Below are 19,439 nucleotides of genomic sequence, written 5' to 3'. Positions count from 1 at the left end.
TTGTTAATCTCTTAAATAACATGTTCTCCTTGTACTATTACTATGTCTAGACTAGTGTGATAAATGTAAAATAAACAGGCATTTGCTCGGTGAAATGATTGTGGCGGAGCTCTGATACCTGTTGCTGTGCGTGTTCCTCAGTTGGTATGTTGGGTGCTGGGCCTCACTGGAATGGAGAGAGGGTTTTAATGCACTTTGAGATGGGTGCACATGGCTGGTCAAGTTCAGGGTGGGATAAACACCCTGCAAATCAGTGTAGAAAGAGGGTACAAGGGAGGGAGGAATATAATAAGAATAAGAATAATAACAATCCTTGCAATTGATATAGCGCTTTTCACATCTTCCAGACATCTCAAAGCGCTTCACAGAATATTCTGTAAAGTAAATTGACTGTATATTTGTGGGCGAAATAGTGGGAGAGGGGAATAAAGACAGAGAATCGGAGAGCAAAATTGACTTTGTTTAATATACATTAGAATATACAGCTCAGAAACAGGCCATTCGGCCCAACTGGTTTATGTCGGTGTTTATGCTCTAATGAGCCTCCTTTTGCCCTTCCTCAACTAAGCCTTCAAGCATAACTTTCTACTCCTTTCTCCCTCATGTACCTATCTAGCTTTCCCTTAAATACATCTGCGCTATTTGCCTCAACAACTCCTTGTGGTAGCATGTTACACATTCCCACTACTCTCTGTGTGAAGAAATTTTGTCTAACTTCCCTATTTGATCTATTTGTGACTATTATATTGATGGCCCTGGTTTTGGTCTCCCCCACAAGTGGAAACATCTTCCCTATGTGTACTCTATCAAAACCTTTCATAATTTTAAAGAATATATAGGACATCCAATTATTTTTAAACATTTTGTAGCATGAATCAGAAGGTTATATAGAGACTTTTGAGCTCACAATCTAGGCTGAAACATCACTCTAGTGCTAGAGAAGCATTGCATTATCAAAGATGCTGTTATTTGGGTGAGATGTTAATCCGAGATTATGCTTTCTTGTTGAGGGGCATGTTAAAGATTCAATGGCACTCTTTGCAAAGAGAAGGAAGATTTGAACATGTGATAAGATGCAATGTCAAATGTAAGGATTTGTTTTATGACTGTAGCTTCCTCCAGTACCTAAGTGGGTAAAGATATTGCTTGGTGCATTTACTGAGATACTTGTATACAGTTTTGAACAAGAAAGTCCCAAGTTTGATCCCTGGTCTGTGCTGAGTTTAGCTGAGAACTGAGGTTGGCTTCAGTATACCCTCGCTAAAGAATCGCTTTTCATCAATTTCTGCTCCTTATCTTTAAACAATAACTCCTGATATAAAATGTGCATGTGTAGACATTGGCAGACTGAAATTCCAGTTAGTGTTGCACATTGCATTTTTAGCAATCTGCAATTATAAGAGGGAAATCCCTTTCGCAACAAATATCACCACAGCTGCTTAATGTAAGGCTGACAAAAATTATCCCATGTGTGAGGGCAGGATAAGGTTGAAACGTGTGTCGACACTTTCTAGCCTCTCCTGTTAAGGTGACATTGTGGATATTGTATTTGTTTCATCTACCATAAATGGACAAAGGGTTGTATGGGCCAACTGGGATTCAGATCTTTCTAGGCCCCATCTCTAGTGCTGTACTGACTGAGCTAATTGGGATGTGGTACAATGTGAGTCCATCCCTATGATGGCTGTCACACTGAATTCTCTACATTAGTCACACTGTCAGATGATGTTACTAAATGAAGTAAGATAACATAGGAATGTAGGAACACGAGAAAGCTGTTCAACCTATCAAACCCATACAACTATCTGTTAGATCATTGCAAATCTTTTAATCCCATTTCCCAGCCTTTTCTGCATTTTCCTTAATACCCATTCTCCACAGAGAGGAAAGGGAGGTCAGTGAATTAATTTCCTCTGGTCATTCTCGTGTTCTCTTGTTGTTGCTCCTAACTAACCTGCTTGGGTGAGTGTTGACATCTTAATCACATAGAATAATGGCACCTGCAATGCTTTAGCCACCTTATTATGTACCGCACAAAGCTGTGCCCAGAACACCACTGTGCATTTTCAGGTGCCCTGGGGTAGAGTATGTGCTTTGAATACAACTATGCTTGGAAAGTTGTGTGACTGAGTGTATTTTGGGGTGAACGTAGAAACTAATTTGTGTATGACAATGGCCTACAACCAGCCACGGAGTGAATAACCAATTTTATTTGGTTGGGTTGTGGGCCAGGACACCGGGAGATTTCCTTTCGCTTTTTGAATATGCCATGAGATCTTTAATATCCGCTTGGACATGCAGAAGGGACAGGGACCTCAGTTTAACATTTATTCCAAAGGATGGTACCTTTGAAAGTGAGGCACATCCTCAGCACGGCCGTGGATTGTCAGCATGGTATTGAACCCACAACCTTCTGACACGAAGGTGAGAGTGCTAGCATCTCAGCCAGGCCAGGCAAGACCATCCATCATTTGCAGAGTGCTGGGGTCTTCAGATTGGTGGAAATATTGATTGTGAACTGATAATTAGCCTTTTTATTTAATGGTTATCTATGATTTGCATTTGTAATGGTCTCACTACATTACATAAATCTTATTGTCTGTCTGACTCGGTACCATTAGATCATAATCATGTAAAATATTTAAACCACGCTGAAGCACAGTCCAATTGATGTCAGTATTTTTGACTCAATATTCCATTGACTAGATGTTTTTTGGAAATCATGATCCCATCTTGATTATATTTTACACTCACTTTCCCCTATCGGTTCAGCCCTACCCTTTTCATCTGGTTGTTCAGTAGTTGTAGAGGATGCAAAACGGGATGCCATTTATAGCCCACAGTGAAGCATAGATGTGTTGACGTCTCTCAAGCAACAAATTCACACATGAGTGATAATCGGTCTCAACAGTGGGATATCAATGCCTTGTTTCTCATTCTGTTTGAGCCATTTGTCATCAGCTTTATTCTTATACTTTATCATCCTAAGAATTTGCAGTGAGGTTAATTTATTTAAATGGGAGCATAAAGTTGCATGGATTGTTCTGGGGATGATAGCTTACCATCCAGCCATTAATTCTGATTCAATTGACTTGAACTGATAAATGACTCAAGAAAATAATGTTTTAAACAAAATTGAAGTCTAGAGCAGAAAGTCATGAAGCATATTCCTTTTATTGTTAGTTTTATTCTTGGCCGATTGAGAAGAATGGACAGAAATACACTAAACTCACAGCTAACTGGACCAATGAGGGTGGTGATGGGGGGGTGAGGAGAGATCCAGTCCGGTGAGTCGGAATTTCTGGCTAAGTGTAATTATAATGTTGGTACAGGTATTTACCGGGTTTTGTTGGTGCTCTTTTTTTTCCAGTGCCGATAAATACCAGGTCTGGTATTGTAATTGTTTGAATCCCACAAGCAGAAGACAGCAAATAAGGTATCCTCTGCTGGGGGTTTCAAACCGAGTCAAAGTGGATATCTCTAGCCATTGTGAAGGCCAACAAGCATGGTGAGGCGAGGGGGTGCATTAGAAGAGTGGGGCAGGAGACTACGTGTGCACTGGCCTGCAGAATTTTTTTTAGATGTTTTCATTTCGGGCCCAGTCCAGCTAGGTCTAAATTCCGGAGTCCTGTAAGATGGGGGTTTGCTGTACTAATACATTTTTACAACAATAACAATTTAGGCCGACAAAATACAGTCACCGCACTTTACAGTAAAATGTGAAGCACTTTGAGATATCCTCTTGATTTGAAAGGCGTTATATCAAATGTAAAGCGCCTTGGGACGTCCTCCTGATGTGAAAGGCGCTCTATCAATGGAATTTTGTTGTTGTTGTAAAGTTTATTTTAATTATTATTTAGGTAAATGGACCATTTTTTGTCGTACTTTTTTTAGAAAATAACAATTCATGTAAACATGCTGATGTAATAGACGTGCATTTATTGTTTTATGTTTAGAAACGTGAGGATATGTGTGTAATTTATGTTTATTCCTTGTTATAAAATCATACAGCATAGGAGTCTTTGCAGCTCAGTGACCCTATGCCAGATCAAAATACATGAGTCTTAATTCCCTGCTCTTTACTCATAAACATTTGTATTGCTTTTTTCTCAAATCACAGCCTAGCCTGATCGTTTCTGTGCCCAATTTGATTATATCTATATCTTGTTGCTCAGATTGCTGGAAAGAAATTCTATTGGGAACCCAGTCTGATTTTCTTTTCCCCCCTAATCCAAAGATGATAAGGCCAAATGTAGGACCCAATGCTGCACTTGACAGATCAAATAACTAGGCCTAGACCAAGTCCCCAAAACAGCAACCCTGTTTGTATTGCTTAGTATTTACTGGGGAATATCTTTCTCATTAGATCATTGTGGAGTCCTGTAGCTCAGTTGTTAGAGCACTCGCCTCACAAGCGAGAGACCTGGTTTCGATTCCTGGCAGGACGAAACCTTAGGCAAGCTTCCTTACTCCACACGCCTGATAATAATCCCTCAAGAAAATAAGCGATAATAAATTGGTCACTTCAATCCACGACTGTTTGTGGGTCACTGCTGTGTGCGATTGGCTGCCGCGTTTCCCCACAAGTACACAGTCAATTCACTTTACAGTATATTCTGTGAAGCACTTTGAGATGTCAAGACTTGAAAGCGCCATATCAATTGCAAGGATCATCATTATTGCGGGAGCTTGTACAAGTAGTTTAAGCCATGATATAGTACAATGGTTGAAAATATTATGTACATTGGTTGAAAATATAAAGGTCTAAATATTATATTTTTAACAACTGCAAATAAGAACGTGGAACTCTTTTTTATTTTGGAATTTAAATCTTAAATTTCAATTTGGTAAGACAAATACATTTTGCTTTTATGACATTGGTTATTTTTGCACTTATCAGGCTTAGCAATTATTTGTATAATGTTTTAATAATGTTTAATAATTTATTATTTGCATCATTTAAAATAATTATACTGTTTCTTAAACTTAAATATCACAACAGTTTTCTTAAATATGTTAACTACTGTGTACAAATGGCTGTAGAGAAGAGTATTTACACATTCATGTGATTGTTCATGCAATACTTTTCAAAACATCACAACATAACGGTAAATAAAGTTTGATAGCCTAAAATCGAGCTGCACAGTCAGCAATAAATCTTTAATAACTCAACTTTTTCCCAAATAGATATTTTATTGTTGACATCTGTGCAACTGGCCCACAAGGTATATATATCTCTAGTACCGCATCTTACAGAGCAAAGCAGAGAAAAGTTATCACTTAGTGCTTATGGTAAGAGTTGGAGATGAGTTGGTGTAAGAGTGATGGTTCTTTTTGCACTTCATCAGGTTTAGCAATTATTTGCCTAATAGATTTCTGTGGCTGGTCACTTATCATAGAGTAGGAGGCCTTAACTTTGTATGGTTTAAACCATGGGTGAATTTTTGCATTAAATGTATAGGAGAATTGTGGTTTCTGAGGCATTTAATTGAATTGTTCATTTTAGCTGGGATTGTTTTAATGATGATCAATTCTGGTTCAAACCCATTGCTTCATTTTTGTGCCACAACTTTTTTTTCTGTAGGTTTCTTTTAACACTTAATTCATAAAACAACACAGAGGTTTTTGTCTCGTGGTCAGTTGGTTTATTGAAGCATATACTGTATATAATTGGGCCTCTTTTGAGGGTTTTCTTTAACTCCATATGCCTTTCAGTTTAACTAGTCAACCTGAATCTACAGCAAACCCACAAAGAAGCTCTATTCTCTATCTTAGTTGTGTCCTGTAAATACTTACTCTGTGACCTCCAGATGGGATTTCAGTTCTGCCTCTTTGTTTGACAGTGGACATTATTTTGTGTGCATGCTTGGGTCTGAAGTACAACCATACGTTTTACAAAATAACTGCCTCTGTTTTCGTGACTTATTCTTGTCGTTACTGCTGAGTGACAAAATTGCATACGTGTAACTAGAAAAGAGTGCCATTGGGTGCAGAATGCAGTTTAAAGTACCAAATAATAGGAGCTTTATGTGTTTGTCACTAAAACATGGGAAATTACTGTGTTTGCCTCCAGCGTGCAGTATTCATGAAGAGATATATGGGGAAAGCTTACAATGTTCAATAACTATTGCCCTACGTAAATCTGAACCTATACTAGTTAACGAACATTGTGTGAGATGTTTAGTCGATGTTCAGTTACTAAATGGCAAGGCTTTCTCCCAGCATTACATCTTCAGATTGGGATTTCAATGCCTTCATCGTTTTCGATCCCAAGGATTTCTTAGATAAGCTACAGGCGCTGCAGTCAGTTACATGTAAATGAGTATTTACTTTTTACCTCAATCTTATAGTGAAATCTGTGTTCTCCTTGCTCGGGCCTAGGTTGGGCACTCAGTATAAAGACTATTTGTGCAATGCAGAGAGCACTGCTTTACAGTCCCATTGATTACACCATTAAAGACAAATATAAGTAAAAGCTTAATTAAAACGTCCCTAGTTTCTGTAACTTCCTGTGTTCAAATCAAAGATGACATCAAAATCCCAATGTGAAAACCCAGGAGACATAATGTGCAAGGAAATGCTGGACTTCCTCAGGTCCAAAATCGAGAGAATCCGTTCAGCTGTCACTGCCCTCCCAACTTCCAACTCCTCCCTGCAGCCCCCAAACTCCAACCACTACCCATCCCTCCTTCCACACCTTTGAACCTGTCACCCCCTCCTCTGTCATCACCACGATATCCTCTATGAAGCTCACCACCTGCTCCCTGGACCCCATCCCCACCCTTCCTTAAATCCCAGCTCTACCTCCTTGCCCCACTACTCGCCGACATCATCTACCTCTCCCTGTCATCTGGTACTGTTCCTTCCCCCCTCAAAACAGCCATTATCACCCCCACCTTGAAGAAACTTTCCCTTGATCCATCACAGCTACCGGACCATCTCCTACCTCCCTTTTCTCTCTAAGGTCCTTGAGAGAGCGATCGTCTCTCAGCTTCGCTCTTTTCTCTCCTCCCACTCTCTCCATACGCCCCTCCAATCGGGTTTCCGTACTGCCTACAGCACAGAAACTGCTCTGGTCAAGGTCACAAATGATATCCTGACCATGTGTGACCAGGGCTCCCTCTGCCTCCTCGTCCTCTCTGCCGCCTTTGATACTATGGACCACTCAATCCTCCTCCATCGCCTCTCCTCCCACCTCAACCTTCAAGGTTCTATCCTTGACTGGTTCAGGTCCTGCCTTTCACACTGCCTCCGCTTTTTCGCTGCAAACGGCTTCTCCTCCAGCCCCTGCACCGTGTCGTGTGGGGCTCCTCAGGGCTCTGTCCTCGGTCCCCTCCTTTTCACCCTCTAAATGCTCCCCCTTGATGACATCATCGATAGACATGGGATAAATTTCCACATGTATGTGGATGACACCCAACTCTATCTCTCTGCCTCCACCTTAACTCCAGGACTACTGGCGTCTTGACCGACTGCCTGTCCGACATCAAGTCCTGGACGAGGGACAACTTTCTCCAACTGAACGTCAGCAAGACCGAGGCCCTCCTGATTGGCTCGTGCCAGTGCCTCCGCACCTCGTGGGCTGGCAGCATTAGTCTCCACAACTGCACACTCAACCTCACTAAGCCAGTCAGGAACCTGGGTCTCTTGTTTGACCCTGAACTGTCCTTTCTCCCCCATATCCGCGCCATGACTGGCACTGCCTACGACCACCTCCAAAACATTGCCAGACTCCGCCACTGCCTCACCCCTCAGGCTGCCGAAACCCTCACCCACGCATTTGTCACATCAAGGTTCGATTATGGAAACTTCCTCCTCATTGGCCTTCCCAACTCTTCCCTTCACAAGCTGCAGATCATCCAAAACTCTGCAGCTCGTGTACTCTCGCACACCAGGCTCCGTGATCCCATCACTCCCACCCTCGCCCGACTCCACTGGATCCCCATCCCTCTGAGGATCGAATTCAAGATCCTTGTCCTCACTTTCAAGGCCATCCATGGTCTTGCCCCCTCCTACCTTTCTGACCTGCTGACTCCCTACCAACCTGCCCACTCCCTCCGTTCATCGGGCTTTGGCCTGCTCCATATCACCATCGGTGGACGGGCTTTCAGCCTCTCTGCCCCCACACTCTGGAACTCCATCTCACAGTCTCTTCGCCTCCCTTGCCTCCTCCAAGGCCGGTCTCAAGACCCTCCTCTTCAGTCGCCCTCCCACTCTCTGCCTTCCCTCAACACTACCCCACCCCTCCCCCATGCTTGGGTCCTGATCCCTGTTTGTTCAGCTCCTTGGGACATCCTCCCAATGTGAAAGGTGCTCTATAAATGTAATGTTATTGTTGATGTGTTTGGGAGGGGCGAGCGCTGTCACCTAATGGCCATTTAGTGTAGTACACTAAACATCCCAAATACTCTTCGATGCTCACTCAAGAGGCCATAGTTCTTTTTTAGTCAACTGGGTGTCTGAGACATGTGGAAACCCATCACTGTGTTTAAGAGGATCCAAACCAAACTGACTTCCATGCAAATTTATTGTAATGGAATAACACTCTCTCCCTTGAGGGACACTTTCTGGCAATGTAATCGTGGAGATTATTAGATGCAGGTTGGCAAGAGCCAACACTTGGGGACCCCAGATTATGCAGTGTGGTCCAACCTGCTAAAATCACATAACTTGTCACTGTCATACTCCTTGTCCAGCTAGGACCACCCTAACGGTTCACATCTAAGCCTTGGTACTGTGCCTGGTCAGCTACTTGACAATAGGGAACATCAGAGCGAAATATGATCTTCTCACTTAATGCCCACCTTCCAGCAGGAGATTCTGGAATTAGAAGCAGGAACCCTGCTGCCCTTGCTAACTCAGATCAACTCACTCAGCATTGATTTGAGATTTGCTTGAGTGTCTCTCAGTGGCCAACAATCCCCAGGTAAATTTGCTTATTCACTTCATGGCTGTGGGAAATTGGTCCTAATACTTCCCGTAATTAGGTAAGCGGGATGCGTTCCTCCAGGGAGAGAGAGCACATTCCATTCCAACAATCTATCTCTGGAATTTCCATGTGTAGTTGGGACGCATGGAATTCTGTTCGGCTTCGGTATTCTTTAAACATAGTGATTGGATTCTGCATGTGTCAGACACACGGCTGAACATCCACCCCCAATACAAATTACAGTATAACCTGTGAAGCGCTTTGTGATGTTTTCTCGACGTAAAAAGCACTGTATAAAATGCAAGGATTTTTATTATTATTTGAACCTGCTGATCTGTACAACCCACTAGACAGTATCTGCACTGCTGAGGCTATTAATGGGGCTATGAGTTTATAATTCAATTATTAGAAAGACTCAGACCAAAAATATCTTCAGAAATATTAAAGGAATCTGATCCAATTTGACATCTTAATACTGTCATTTTTTTCCTCTGAAAGTTGCATATTAAGTTTTGTTTCAAATCATACTCCAATGTGGGTGACAGTTCTCAAAGACATAATCAAATTCCTAGCTATTATGTAGATGGAATCAGGTCGTCCAAATCCATTACAACCTAATCATCAGATCAGTTTTAGATGTTAAAAAAAACAATCGCACTCACCATGACAGGTGTATAATTTTCCTGGGGAGTAGTACAAATGACCTAGTGACAGACTGCCAGAGTGCTTGAAAGTACACTCAGATCATACAATAAATTCTGCCAATCATTCTTTTTGTGCTTAGCTTGGAGACTTCAATGTGCAACATGAATAGTACAGAGGAATAAAATTCTGCCATTTTATTTAATGGTTGCAAGAAATTATTGGACTCTAAAAAGCAATGAGAAACCTGCCATCATGCCCTTCAACTTGCTATTTTATTTCCTGACACCCATCAGGATTTTCTTTCTGTGTACCAAATTGTTATTCTGTAACATTAACACAGCAGAGACTGAGGCATAGGCTCGGGCAGAGAAAGGCAGGGTCAAAATGAACTTAGTAAATCAGTCATTTTTGATTTTGCCAGATATTTAATAGTATAGTGTACACAGCTCAGCAATGTTATAAAGTCACACAGATTAATCCTGCCAAAGAGCTTTATAGCTATACCTATTTCAGCCAAGGTGGATGCTAGAGCTGGAACAAAATTGTTATTTATTAGACTACTGTAAAATCCATATTGAGTTCTAAATTGTAATTTAGAGTAAGACACGGATTACTGTAATACTGAACTACTGCATTATCACAACAGCACAAATCGAATGTGCTCCAAAGTTTCTCATTTCCCAGTGAGGGCTGAGACTAGTGAGGTGTTGCGTTCCACAACCTCACAATGCACCATCTACTGCGGAAATTCAGATAAAGATGCCTAATTAGCACAGGTACTGTGCAGTCAATATTTCTGAGACATTTGGGATTTTATACATTTGGCTGAAATTAGAAGTATCTTGAATGTTGATATATCTAAGTGCTCTGAGCCTTTACCTTGCTTGAAGGATGCTATATGCATGCAAATTGTTGTTGAAATATTACATTAAATAGTCGAGTAGCTTAAGAGGTTGTGCTTTTTCGAAAAAGTTTCCACTTTCCCTTCATTTTTCTTCCAGTTTTTCTCCTACCTCCCTCTATCTTCCTTTTTTAGTCAACAAAACGTGATGGATTTTGACTATTAAGCCTTATCACATCTAGGCTCGACTATGCCAACTCCCTGCTTGTCAGCCTTCCCAACTCTTCCCTCCACAATCTGCAGACCATCCAGAACTCCTCAGCTTATATCCTATCTTGCACCAGGCTCCGTGACACTATCACCCCCACCCTTGCTCGGCTTCACTGGCTCCCCATTCCCTAGAGGATAGAGTTCAAAATCCTCGTCCTCACATTCAATGCCCTCTGTGGCCTTGCAACTTCCTACCTCTGTGACCTGATAACTCCATATTGACCCATTCACTCCCTCCACTCAGCAGGCAGGCCTGTTTCATGTCCCTCACCTGGCCTGCACCACCATCAGCGGTCGGGCCTTCAGCCTCTCTGCCCCCAGCCTTTGGAACTCCATCCCACTGTCCCTTTGCTTCACTCCCTCCCTTGCCTCCTTCAAGACACATCTCAAGACCATCCTCTTCGACTATGCCTTCAGCCACCCTCCTACTCTCCCTGCCCTCCACCCTCCCTGATACCAACCCCCCTGCTCAGGTACAAATCCATGACTATCCAGCACCTTGGGATGTCCTTCCAGCATGAAGGGTGCTATACAAATGTAATATTGTATTGGTGAAGGCACCTATCATCAATGGCACATGGTAACGTCTATTAAGCAGGGATTCAAATAGGGATTATAGTTTCAAACTAGGCTGCTCTCAAACACCAGAGAGAAATTATATTGCCTAAAGCCTGACAACAGGTTTATGTGTTCTCCCAAAAAATGCACAGTAACTCCACTTTACAGTATATACTGTGAATCACTTTGAGACATCCTCCTGACGTGAAAGGTTCTATATCAATAATAATAATAATCCTTGCATTTGATATAGCGCTTTTCACATCTTGTCGACGTCTCAAAGAGCTTCACAGAATATGCTGTAAAGTGAATTGACTGTATATTTGTGGGCGAACGCGGCAGCCAATTGCGCACAGCAATGTCCCACAAACAGTCGTGGATTGAAAATGACCAATTTATTATTGTTTTGTTTTCTGGAGGGATTATTATCAGGTGTGTGGAGTAAGGAAACTTGCCCTCTGCACTGGGGAGACGAAATGCTGATTGGGTGACCGATTTGCCGAACACCTCCGTTCTGTCCACAAGCACAACCCTGAGCTTTCGGTTTCTTGCCACTTCAACTCTCCCTTCCACTCGCACTCTGACTTTTCCGACCACAGTCTCCTATGCTGTTCTAATGAGCCACAGTGCAAGCTCAATGAACAGCACCTCATTTATCTGCTTGGGACCTTATAGCCCTCTGGCCTCAATATTGATTTCAACAATTTCAGACCACAGTTCACCTTCCCCCTCCTCCTCTTCTGTGACCATTACCATATCATCTGGGTCCAGAATACACCTTTTCTCTCAGAGAGAGCTGAGAACACTCAGCACGTTAGGCAGCATCTATGGAGAAAGGAAAGTGAGTCAACATTTCGGGTCCATGACCCTTCGTCAGAACATTCGCCGAAACGTTGACTCACTTTCTTTTTCTCCATAGATGCTGTCTGACCTGCTGAGTTTTCCCAGCTCTCTCTGCTTTTGTTTCAGATTCCAGCTTCTGCAGTAATTTGTGTTTTGTGCACCTTTTCTCTCTCTGGTCTGCCTATTTTGTTGCAATTTTCCCCCTCTTTGTTCTGCATCATTAACACCTCTTTAGCCCATCATCCTGCCTCTCTCCTCTCTGTTAGCCCTCAAAGGCCTCTTCCTTCCATGCCCCAATTCTGACGAAGGGTCGTGAACCCAATCATTGAACTCACTTTCCTTTCTCCTGCTGCCTGACCTGCTGAGTGTTCCCAGCGACTTCTATTATTGCAGCATACTGTTTCAGCTGCAAATACATGTAATAACTAAAATTCAACATTTGCCTATAAAATAAACAGTCACTACACTTTACAGTGAATGATATGAAGCTCTTTGAGATATCCTCCTGACGTGTTAGGCACTATATCAAATGCAAGGATTATTGTTATTTACCATAATAGTGGTTTGTGGTTTAATTGTTAATGCGGCTCACATGTAAACCAGTCTCTGGAAAACATTGCTTATTTTCATTTCCTAATACATTTGTTCACAATGAGTGAGGTTAGTAGAATCATTAAAGATAGTTACTGATGAAAGTGCATAACTTTTTTGAATTTATTTAACAAAATGTGAATTCAGTGATTGTGTGCATTATTTTTGCATGTTAAGGCACATTAGCAAATTTGAAAATAAGCCTAACGAACAGCTTTTGACCAAAAGGTAAATTTGCAAGAAATTTAAAGTGTTTTCCGCTGTTCTGGGTTTATCATTTGAACTTTAACATATCGTATAAACTGTAACCTAATTTTAACTTTTTTTAATGCTGAATACATTGCGTACATTAATATGCGTTTGTTTCAAATTGCAGATCCTACTGACTTCCTCTGAAAAGAAGCGTGTGCTTTGGAGATGTCACGGCATCACAGCCGGTATGAGAGAGATTATCGCAGTGGGTGGGACTGGCGGGAACGAAGCAGCAGCTGTAGCAATGTAAATAATAGCAAGTGCAGCAGCGGCATTAACAACAGCAGCAGCAGACCTGGGCTTCTGCCATTGCCAATTGTTCCAACTCGTCTATTGACTCCTGTCACGCCTGTCTGCACTACAGCAAGCAATGAGATGATGACAACCTTAATGGCCAGCCCTGTTCCTTCCACAACAACAACTGCTAAGGTGGGAAACAAATCAACAAAGTACGAACTTGGGTTGTAGAGTAGCACCCATTGCATAATTAGTATAACAGTGTTCCTTCTTCATATGATGCTTAAAGTTGATTTTCCATTGGACTGATGTTCTGAAATGTGCTCAGAAAGATCAGGAATCCATTAATCCTGCAGTTAGTTAAACCCTTGATGGTATATAATGCATGTAACTTGGTGATTTCCTATTGACTGTAAAGGGTTTGTTATCTGGCCTTTTGGATTCCGTATCATTTGCCTGGATTCATACAATCTTTAATCTCAAATTGGAGGGCCAGCTATGACACAAAGGACCCCCAAAACTTTCATCTAATGGTCTGCTCATTGGCAGGCATAGTTATTCAATTTTTCTTCCCTTCTTCAATCATACTTTCCTATTACCATAGAGGAAACCTTATATATTCAAAACTTGCAGTAATTCACCCAACAGTGACAAGATAAAGACTACAACCTTTCAGAAATGTTATGTTCCAGTTATCCTTTTTTTTACAGTATTTTCTAAATCACGGGATATCATCCCGCATGTGGAGGATTCACATGGTATTGATTGTGGCCTATCATCCATTTTCTCATTCCAGGCTTTCTTATTGTTGATGGGAAATTGAGTTGAATACTCACTGTTGTCCACATCTATGAAGAATGAATAAAATATGAAACCAATTCGAGCAGCTGATCACATCTGACTCAGATTTGAATTTTGTTTTACATCTGTTTATGTTGGGATCATTTGAATCAATGGTTCTTATGGCTTTTAAGGTATATATTTGGCTTACACTTATTTTATTTTACAGGGTTAGTGAGATTAGTGGTGGTAAACTCAATTTATTTAGTCTGGCATTGAGCTAAGACAGCCATAAGTCCAAATGCAAAATTCATAAATTTATCTTGTTTAATTTGTCCATGAAAATAGTGGTGCCAAATAAATATGCATCAGTGCACACTTTCCTGTCTTGAAAGGAAATATCACTTTGTTGGTGTTCACAGAGCTTTAGAGTTTCATTTAGATAAAATCAAAGCCATTTGCCGATCTTGGAAGCTGTTTCTTTTACTTCATGATAAAACCTCATGAAAACCCACTAAATCCACAAGTGCGAGTAGGTCATAAAATGTATTCAGGAAATGTTTGAGCTCATTTGAGTCATACTAAAGCCATGTCATGGGCCAATGTGCAGCAGCTTTTGCAACATTATCTGCAGGTAATCAGCATTGCTATTAAGAAATATTAATTCCATTATTTGATATCTCAAGATGACAAGCGCATTGATACTGCTTTGAGCTGGCATAGAAACTGCTACCATTTTTATTTTACCTTTTCACATAATTGTACATGGAGGCTAAATGAACGAGGATGAACATTACATTGACTCCCATGGATATAGTTTTTGCACATTCTTTGAATCACGATCCGTATACAAAGCTTCCATTGTTCTCTGTCTGAACCCACACGTTTGGAGGTTCCTATGTCATGTGTGTTTAATGTCTTTGGTGATTTATTGCTGCCACCTGTTTTCAAGAGAACTGTATTCATTTTCAAATGAAGTATACATTTAAACACATGGATTGGGGAATGACTGTGATGATCCCAGGAGTCTTCTATATTTTTAACCTAGCATTTTTCTCCACATTTGGTGCTGACGGTTTAACAATTTTATTCCCAATCATGAGACTTACTTAAGTGTATTCTGTAGATCAAGAAAGCAGACAACAGAAAAGATCACTACAGTGAACAGAGTCAGAATGATTATTTCATTAATTGGAGGCTTTCTTCTATAATTTTAAAATTAAAAAGAATCTGAATAGAGGCAGCTATGTTCAAAATAGTCCAGTGATAACACTGACATTTGCACAAGGTACCTCCTAGATGAGGCTACTGTAATTCCCAAAACATTAGCAAGATTCTCACATTTCAAGAATCAGAAATGGTATTAACTTAGATTAACATCCTTTTCGTCAAGCTTTAAAGAACATCGAAGCATTGGAGAGGGATCAAGACGGATGATACTTGGACTTGAAGTTCAGAGCTTAATAGAAAAAAAGGAGATGGGGTGGGTGAAATGACATGATTTAGGTCTTTAAAAAGCCGATAGAATTATAGAGATGTAAACAATCTTCATTTGTTAGAATAATATTATAGGATATAGGTTTAGAATTAAAAATCTCAAATGGGAGCAGAGATTTTTTGGGGGCTATAGAGAATGAATGTATATAATGCACTCCCAATTCATGAACTGGAGAAATATCTGCTTGAGAATATTATTAGAAAAACAAGGAAGTATGAAGATTCGCAAAATGCAAATAAACATTAACTTAAGTTTTACAAATGAATTTTCAACGTTATAAATGCTTGTCTTCCTGATAGTAGTCTCATTGATGTGCTTTTTGAAAATGACAATCACTGTTTTACAACAATAGTTTACCTTTATATAGTGCCTTTCATGTCAGGATGACATCTCAAAGGTGTTCAGAAGCACAGTTGACGAGATGGTTCTTAAGACAGGTTTTGAAGGCACAGAGAAAGGAGCAAGGTTAGCGTGGTTGATCATATTACATTAGATGCTGAAGTCTGAGCACAACAGAAACGCTTTGAAAGGATTTCCCCACACAATACATTTTTTGTTTACAGACTGTTTCTTTTAACTGACTTCAAGTCTTTACATTTGCTTTTATGACAATTATTTTAACTCTGTCTTTTCAGGTATGCAGGGTGGAATGCGTTTTTAAAAATGTTGACTCTTGTCAGAAGAGAGCACATTGATAGTGATGAGCCACCTTTGTGGCATAAAGTGCTTCCACAACAGATGTGGAGTACAGCTCCTTTTTTCCTGCTTAAACAATGATCCTTAATTCCAGCCTCAGAAGACTGCCTCCCCACTGCATGGACCAGCATAAATTCTCTTCACTGGGTTGAGTCTGTCTAAACTCATTTCACTTGAGATTTTTGCAGTTGGTAGAGAGGAGCCTTTCTCTCATCATTCTGAGCTTGAATGGAAAAGGATGCTGTTTCCTAATCCACAGGTCAGACTTTTTTTCTACAAATATGCTTGCTCAGCAGTGAGTCTTGCGTACCACAGTGAGACCTATTACATGCCCTTCGCTAAGTGTAGCTATTTCCACAATAAAAGATTTGCTACGCTTACTGAATAGCACATAATAAGCCACAGTGTGTGAGATTGATGCAGTGTGCCTAAGGTTTGTACCAGCAGACATAAATAAAATATGTGACCAATTAGAGAGATGAATTTACTAACCCTTGATCCAGTACAAGTGGGACATCACAGAGGGTTGTGAATACTTAGAATGCATGCAGTTGTCCCAGAAAGCCCTAGATGCAGAATAAATTGAGATGTTTCAAGAGATAGATAGATACCTTGGAAGTAAGAGTTATGGAGAAAGGTGGGGAAATTGAATTAAAAAGATAACTGCAATGAACTATAAATCTATAAACTACTGACCTTCCAGATCTTCCAGAATAACAAGGTAATATAGGGTATAAACAGGATTAATAGAGAACTGTGAACAGCCAAGTAATAATATAGTCCTTACTTTTGGTAAAGTACCTTTCACACCCAGAGGAAGTACTGTAAAATATAGTCACTGTGTGTTTTGTAGGTGAACGCGGCAGCTAATTTTCTCACAGAGTGTACCAGAAACAGCAATAAGTGACCAATTTTATTTGGGAAATTGTTAGCTAGGACACTGGGAGAAACTCCCTTGATGGGTCAGATAGTCTGCTTCTTTCCCTGTGTTGCTATCTTAGGCAAAACCCAACCTACTGCCATGGTTATACATAATAAACTCTGAAGTAATGTTGGATAGAAATGGTTTAAAACAAGCATATTAATAACCATTGAAAATCATTGCAATTAATTATTGCAGGGTTAACATCTATGCATTCTTGCTGGATAGAGTTTAAGTTGCAATGTTTGCCATTGTACCATTCTGTCCATAAGCCAGTCATAGTGTGATTTCAACATTTGCCAAGGAGATAATAATGGCATAGTTTCTTCTGGCAGCACATCAACCTTGTAAAATTGCATTGTTCTCTCCCATGGGTCAATTTCACACAGTCTAGGACCTGACAATGTAAGGAAGGAATGCAAAGAAATACCAAGGGAGGAGGTTTGCAGCAAGGGTTCACAATAAGTATCATTGAAGTTAAAAGTCTTTGCTAAGGAACATGCTGAATGGTCATCTTCCAATTCATCACCAGCATTAATATTGTAAAAAATAAATAGAAAAACATTGATGCCTCTTACGTTTTTAATGGGAAGTCCTATCCTTTGCACAGATTGCATATCTATTGCATCATTGAAGTAAAAAGCAACAATGACAGCAGTTTCCATTTACAACAATTACACTTGGAAAAGTATGCTTTGCTCATAAAACTATGAACCTGACTATTTATAATTTAATTCAGTCATATGCTTCTAATTATATCCGCTATTGCTAAATTATATTTATTTTGTTCACTTTGCTTTTTTGTTTGTGCCACGACAGACCCAGTACATTGTTTATCACAGAACAAAAAAGCTTTAAACAGTGGCTAACTAGGGTAGGGTAGACACAATTGTGTCAGGGACCCTATTTCTGTGAATGTGCCAGTTTCTGACTAATGTGCTAGTAAGTAATTCGCTGCCGCATTTCGCCCACAAATATACAGTCAATTCACTTTATAGTATATTCTGTGAAGTGCTTTGAGATATTTCGAAGGCGTGAAAAACACTATGTCAAATGCAAGGATTATTATTATAAGTAGACTGGGGGGGAGTTTATCATGCACTATTTTCTAACTTTAGCAAATTTCTCATTGTGACTTATAATGGGGAGGGAGCATTAAAAGTATGTCATGAATAATACGCAATAACAACAACAACAACAACAACAAGATTCCATTTATAAAGCGCCTTTCACGTCAGGAGGACGTCCCAAGGCGCTGCACAGTTGGGTCATGACTCCCATTTCTAAATATTCCTTGCAAAATTACAAAATTGATAGCAACAGTCATTAACAGTAGTCAATGGTCCTCGAATATTAAAGCATACAGATGGCTAGGTGTTTAAAGATGAGGAAGCAAGTAGACAAGACTACCAAAAGCTAACTAAATTCTAGGTTTCACATATAGTTACACTGAATTAAAGAGCCAAGGATAAATTTGTACAAGACATCATTTAGACAGCTGAGACTATTGCATTTGGGTACCTCACGTTTGGTATCTCATCACAGAAAGGACATTATAGCTATGGAGAGAATATATCAAATATTTACTAGGATGGTTTCAAGGACGAGAGGCTATGATTATGTGGAGACACTTAAAAAGTAGGCACTATTTTTGCCTGAGCAGAGAAAGTTAAAAGAGGATCTAACAGATATTTTTCAAAATGATGAACATTTAAAGGAAAGAGATTTGTTTCAGTGGCTGGATGATCATTAATGTTAGAATAGAAAGCAATAAAAGCAAGGACATCAGGAGATTTTGTTTTACACAAAGTGCTGTGAATTATGGAATCTTTACCAGAAATTGGTTGTTGGTAGTGAGGGGCTCAAACCCACGCTTGTCAGATGTCAAATGACCAACTCGTGACTATCCTTCTTGGGGGAAAGTAAGCGGGGTCTCCTTGGACCTAAACTGGCTCCAAGGTGCATGTTTGGCAATGGAATATCGGAATCGATCCATCCCCCTGTAATAGTCTGGGTAGTCGATTTCCTGAGCCAGATGGGTCCAAAATATTATAGGACACTGTTGATGACAACACAGCCAGTTGGCTCATTGGCACGATCGAAGCACATGCCAGTCACTGGGGGTAGGAACTCTTCGCACTCAGCTCCCGTTAACCCTGCAAGCCAAAGCCCTAAGGGGTAGTGTGGTTCAAGTTGGCAATGCTCTCAAAGACAAGCTATATAGTTTTAGCTTGCCAACCAGTGGGAGAATGCACATTCCATTCCAATAAACATCTCTGGATTTTCCGTTTGGATGTGGGATGCATGGAACTCTTAGTTTGGTTTGGATACTCTTCAGCATGGTAATGGTTTTCCACATGTGTCAAACACCCAGATG

The 19,439-nt window shown here is 40.4% G+C and overlaps 1 protein-coding gene across 1 annotated transcript in view; it reads left to right on the top strand.

Moving 5' to 3' along the window:
* Positions 1-19,439, top strand: part of LOC103180920 (kelch-like protein 29) — a 203,573-nt gene that overhangs the window by 32,487 nt on the left and 151,647 nt on the right. The window contains exon 2 of the mRNA XM_007897033.2: positions 13,054-13,358. Within this exon, the coding sequence (XP_007895224.1) occupies positions 13,095-13,358 (264 nt within the window). The 5' untranslated portion in view covers positions 13,054-13,094. The remainder of the gene's footprint in view (positions 1-13,053; positions 13,359-19,439) is intronic.

This window comes from Callorhinchus milii, unplaced genomic scaffold, assembly GCF_018977255.1.
Source record: "Callorhinchus milii isolate IMCB2004 unplaced genomic scaffold, IMCB_Cmil_1.0 Scaffold3, whole genome shotgun sequence".
In the NCBI taxonomy this organism is placed as follows: Eukaryota; Metazoa; Chordata; class Chondrichthyes; order Chimaeriformes; family Callorhinchidae; genus Callorhinchus; species Callorhinchus milii.
This window is presented reverse-complemented; position numbering and strand designations above follow the sequence as displayed.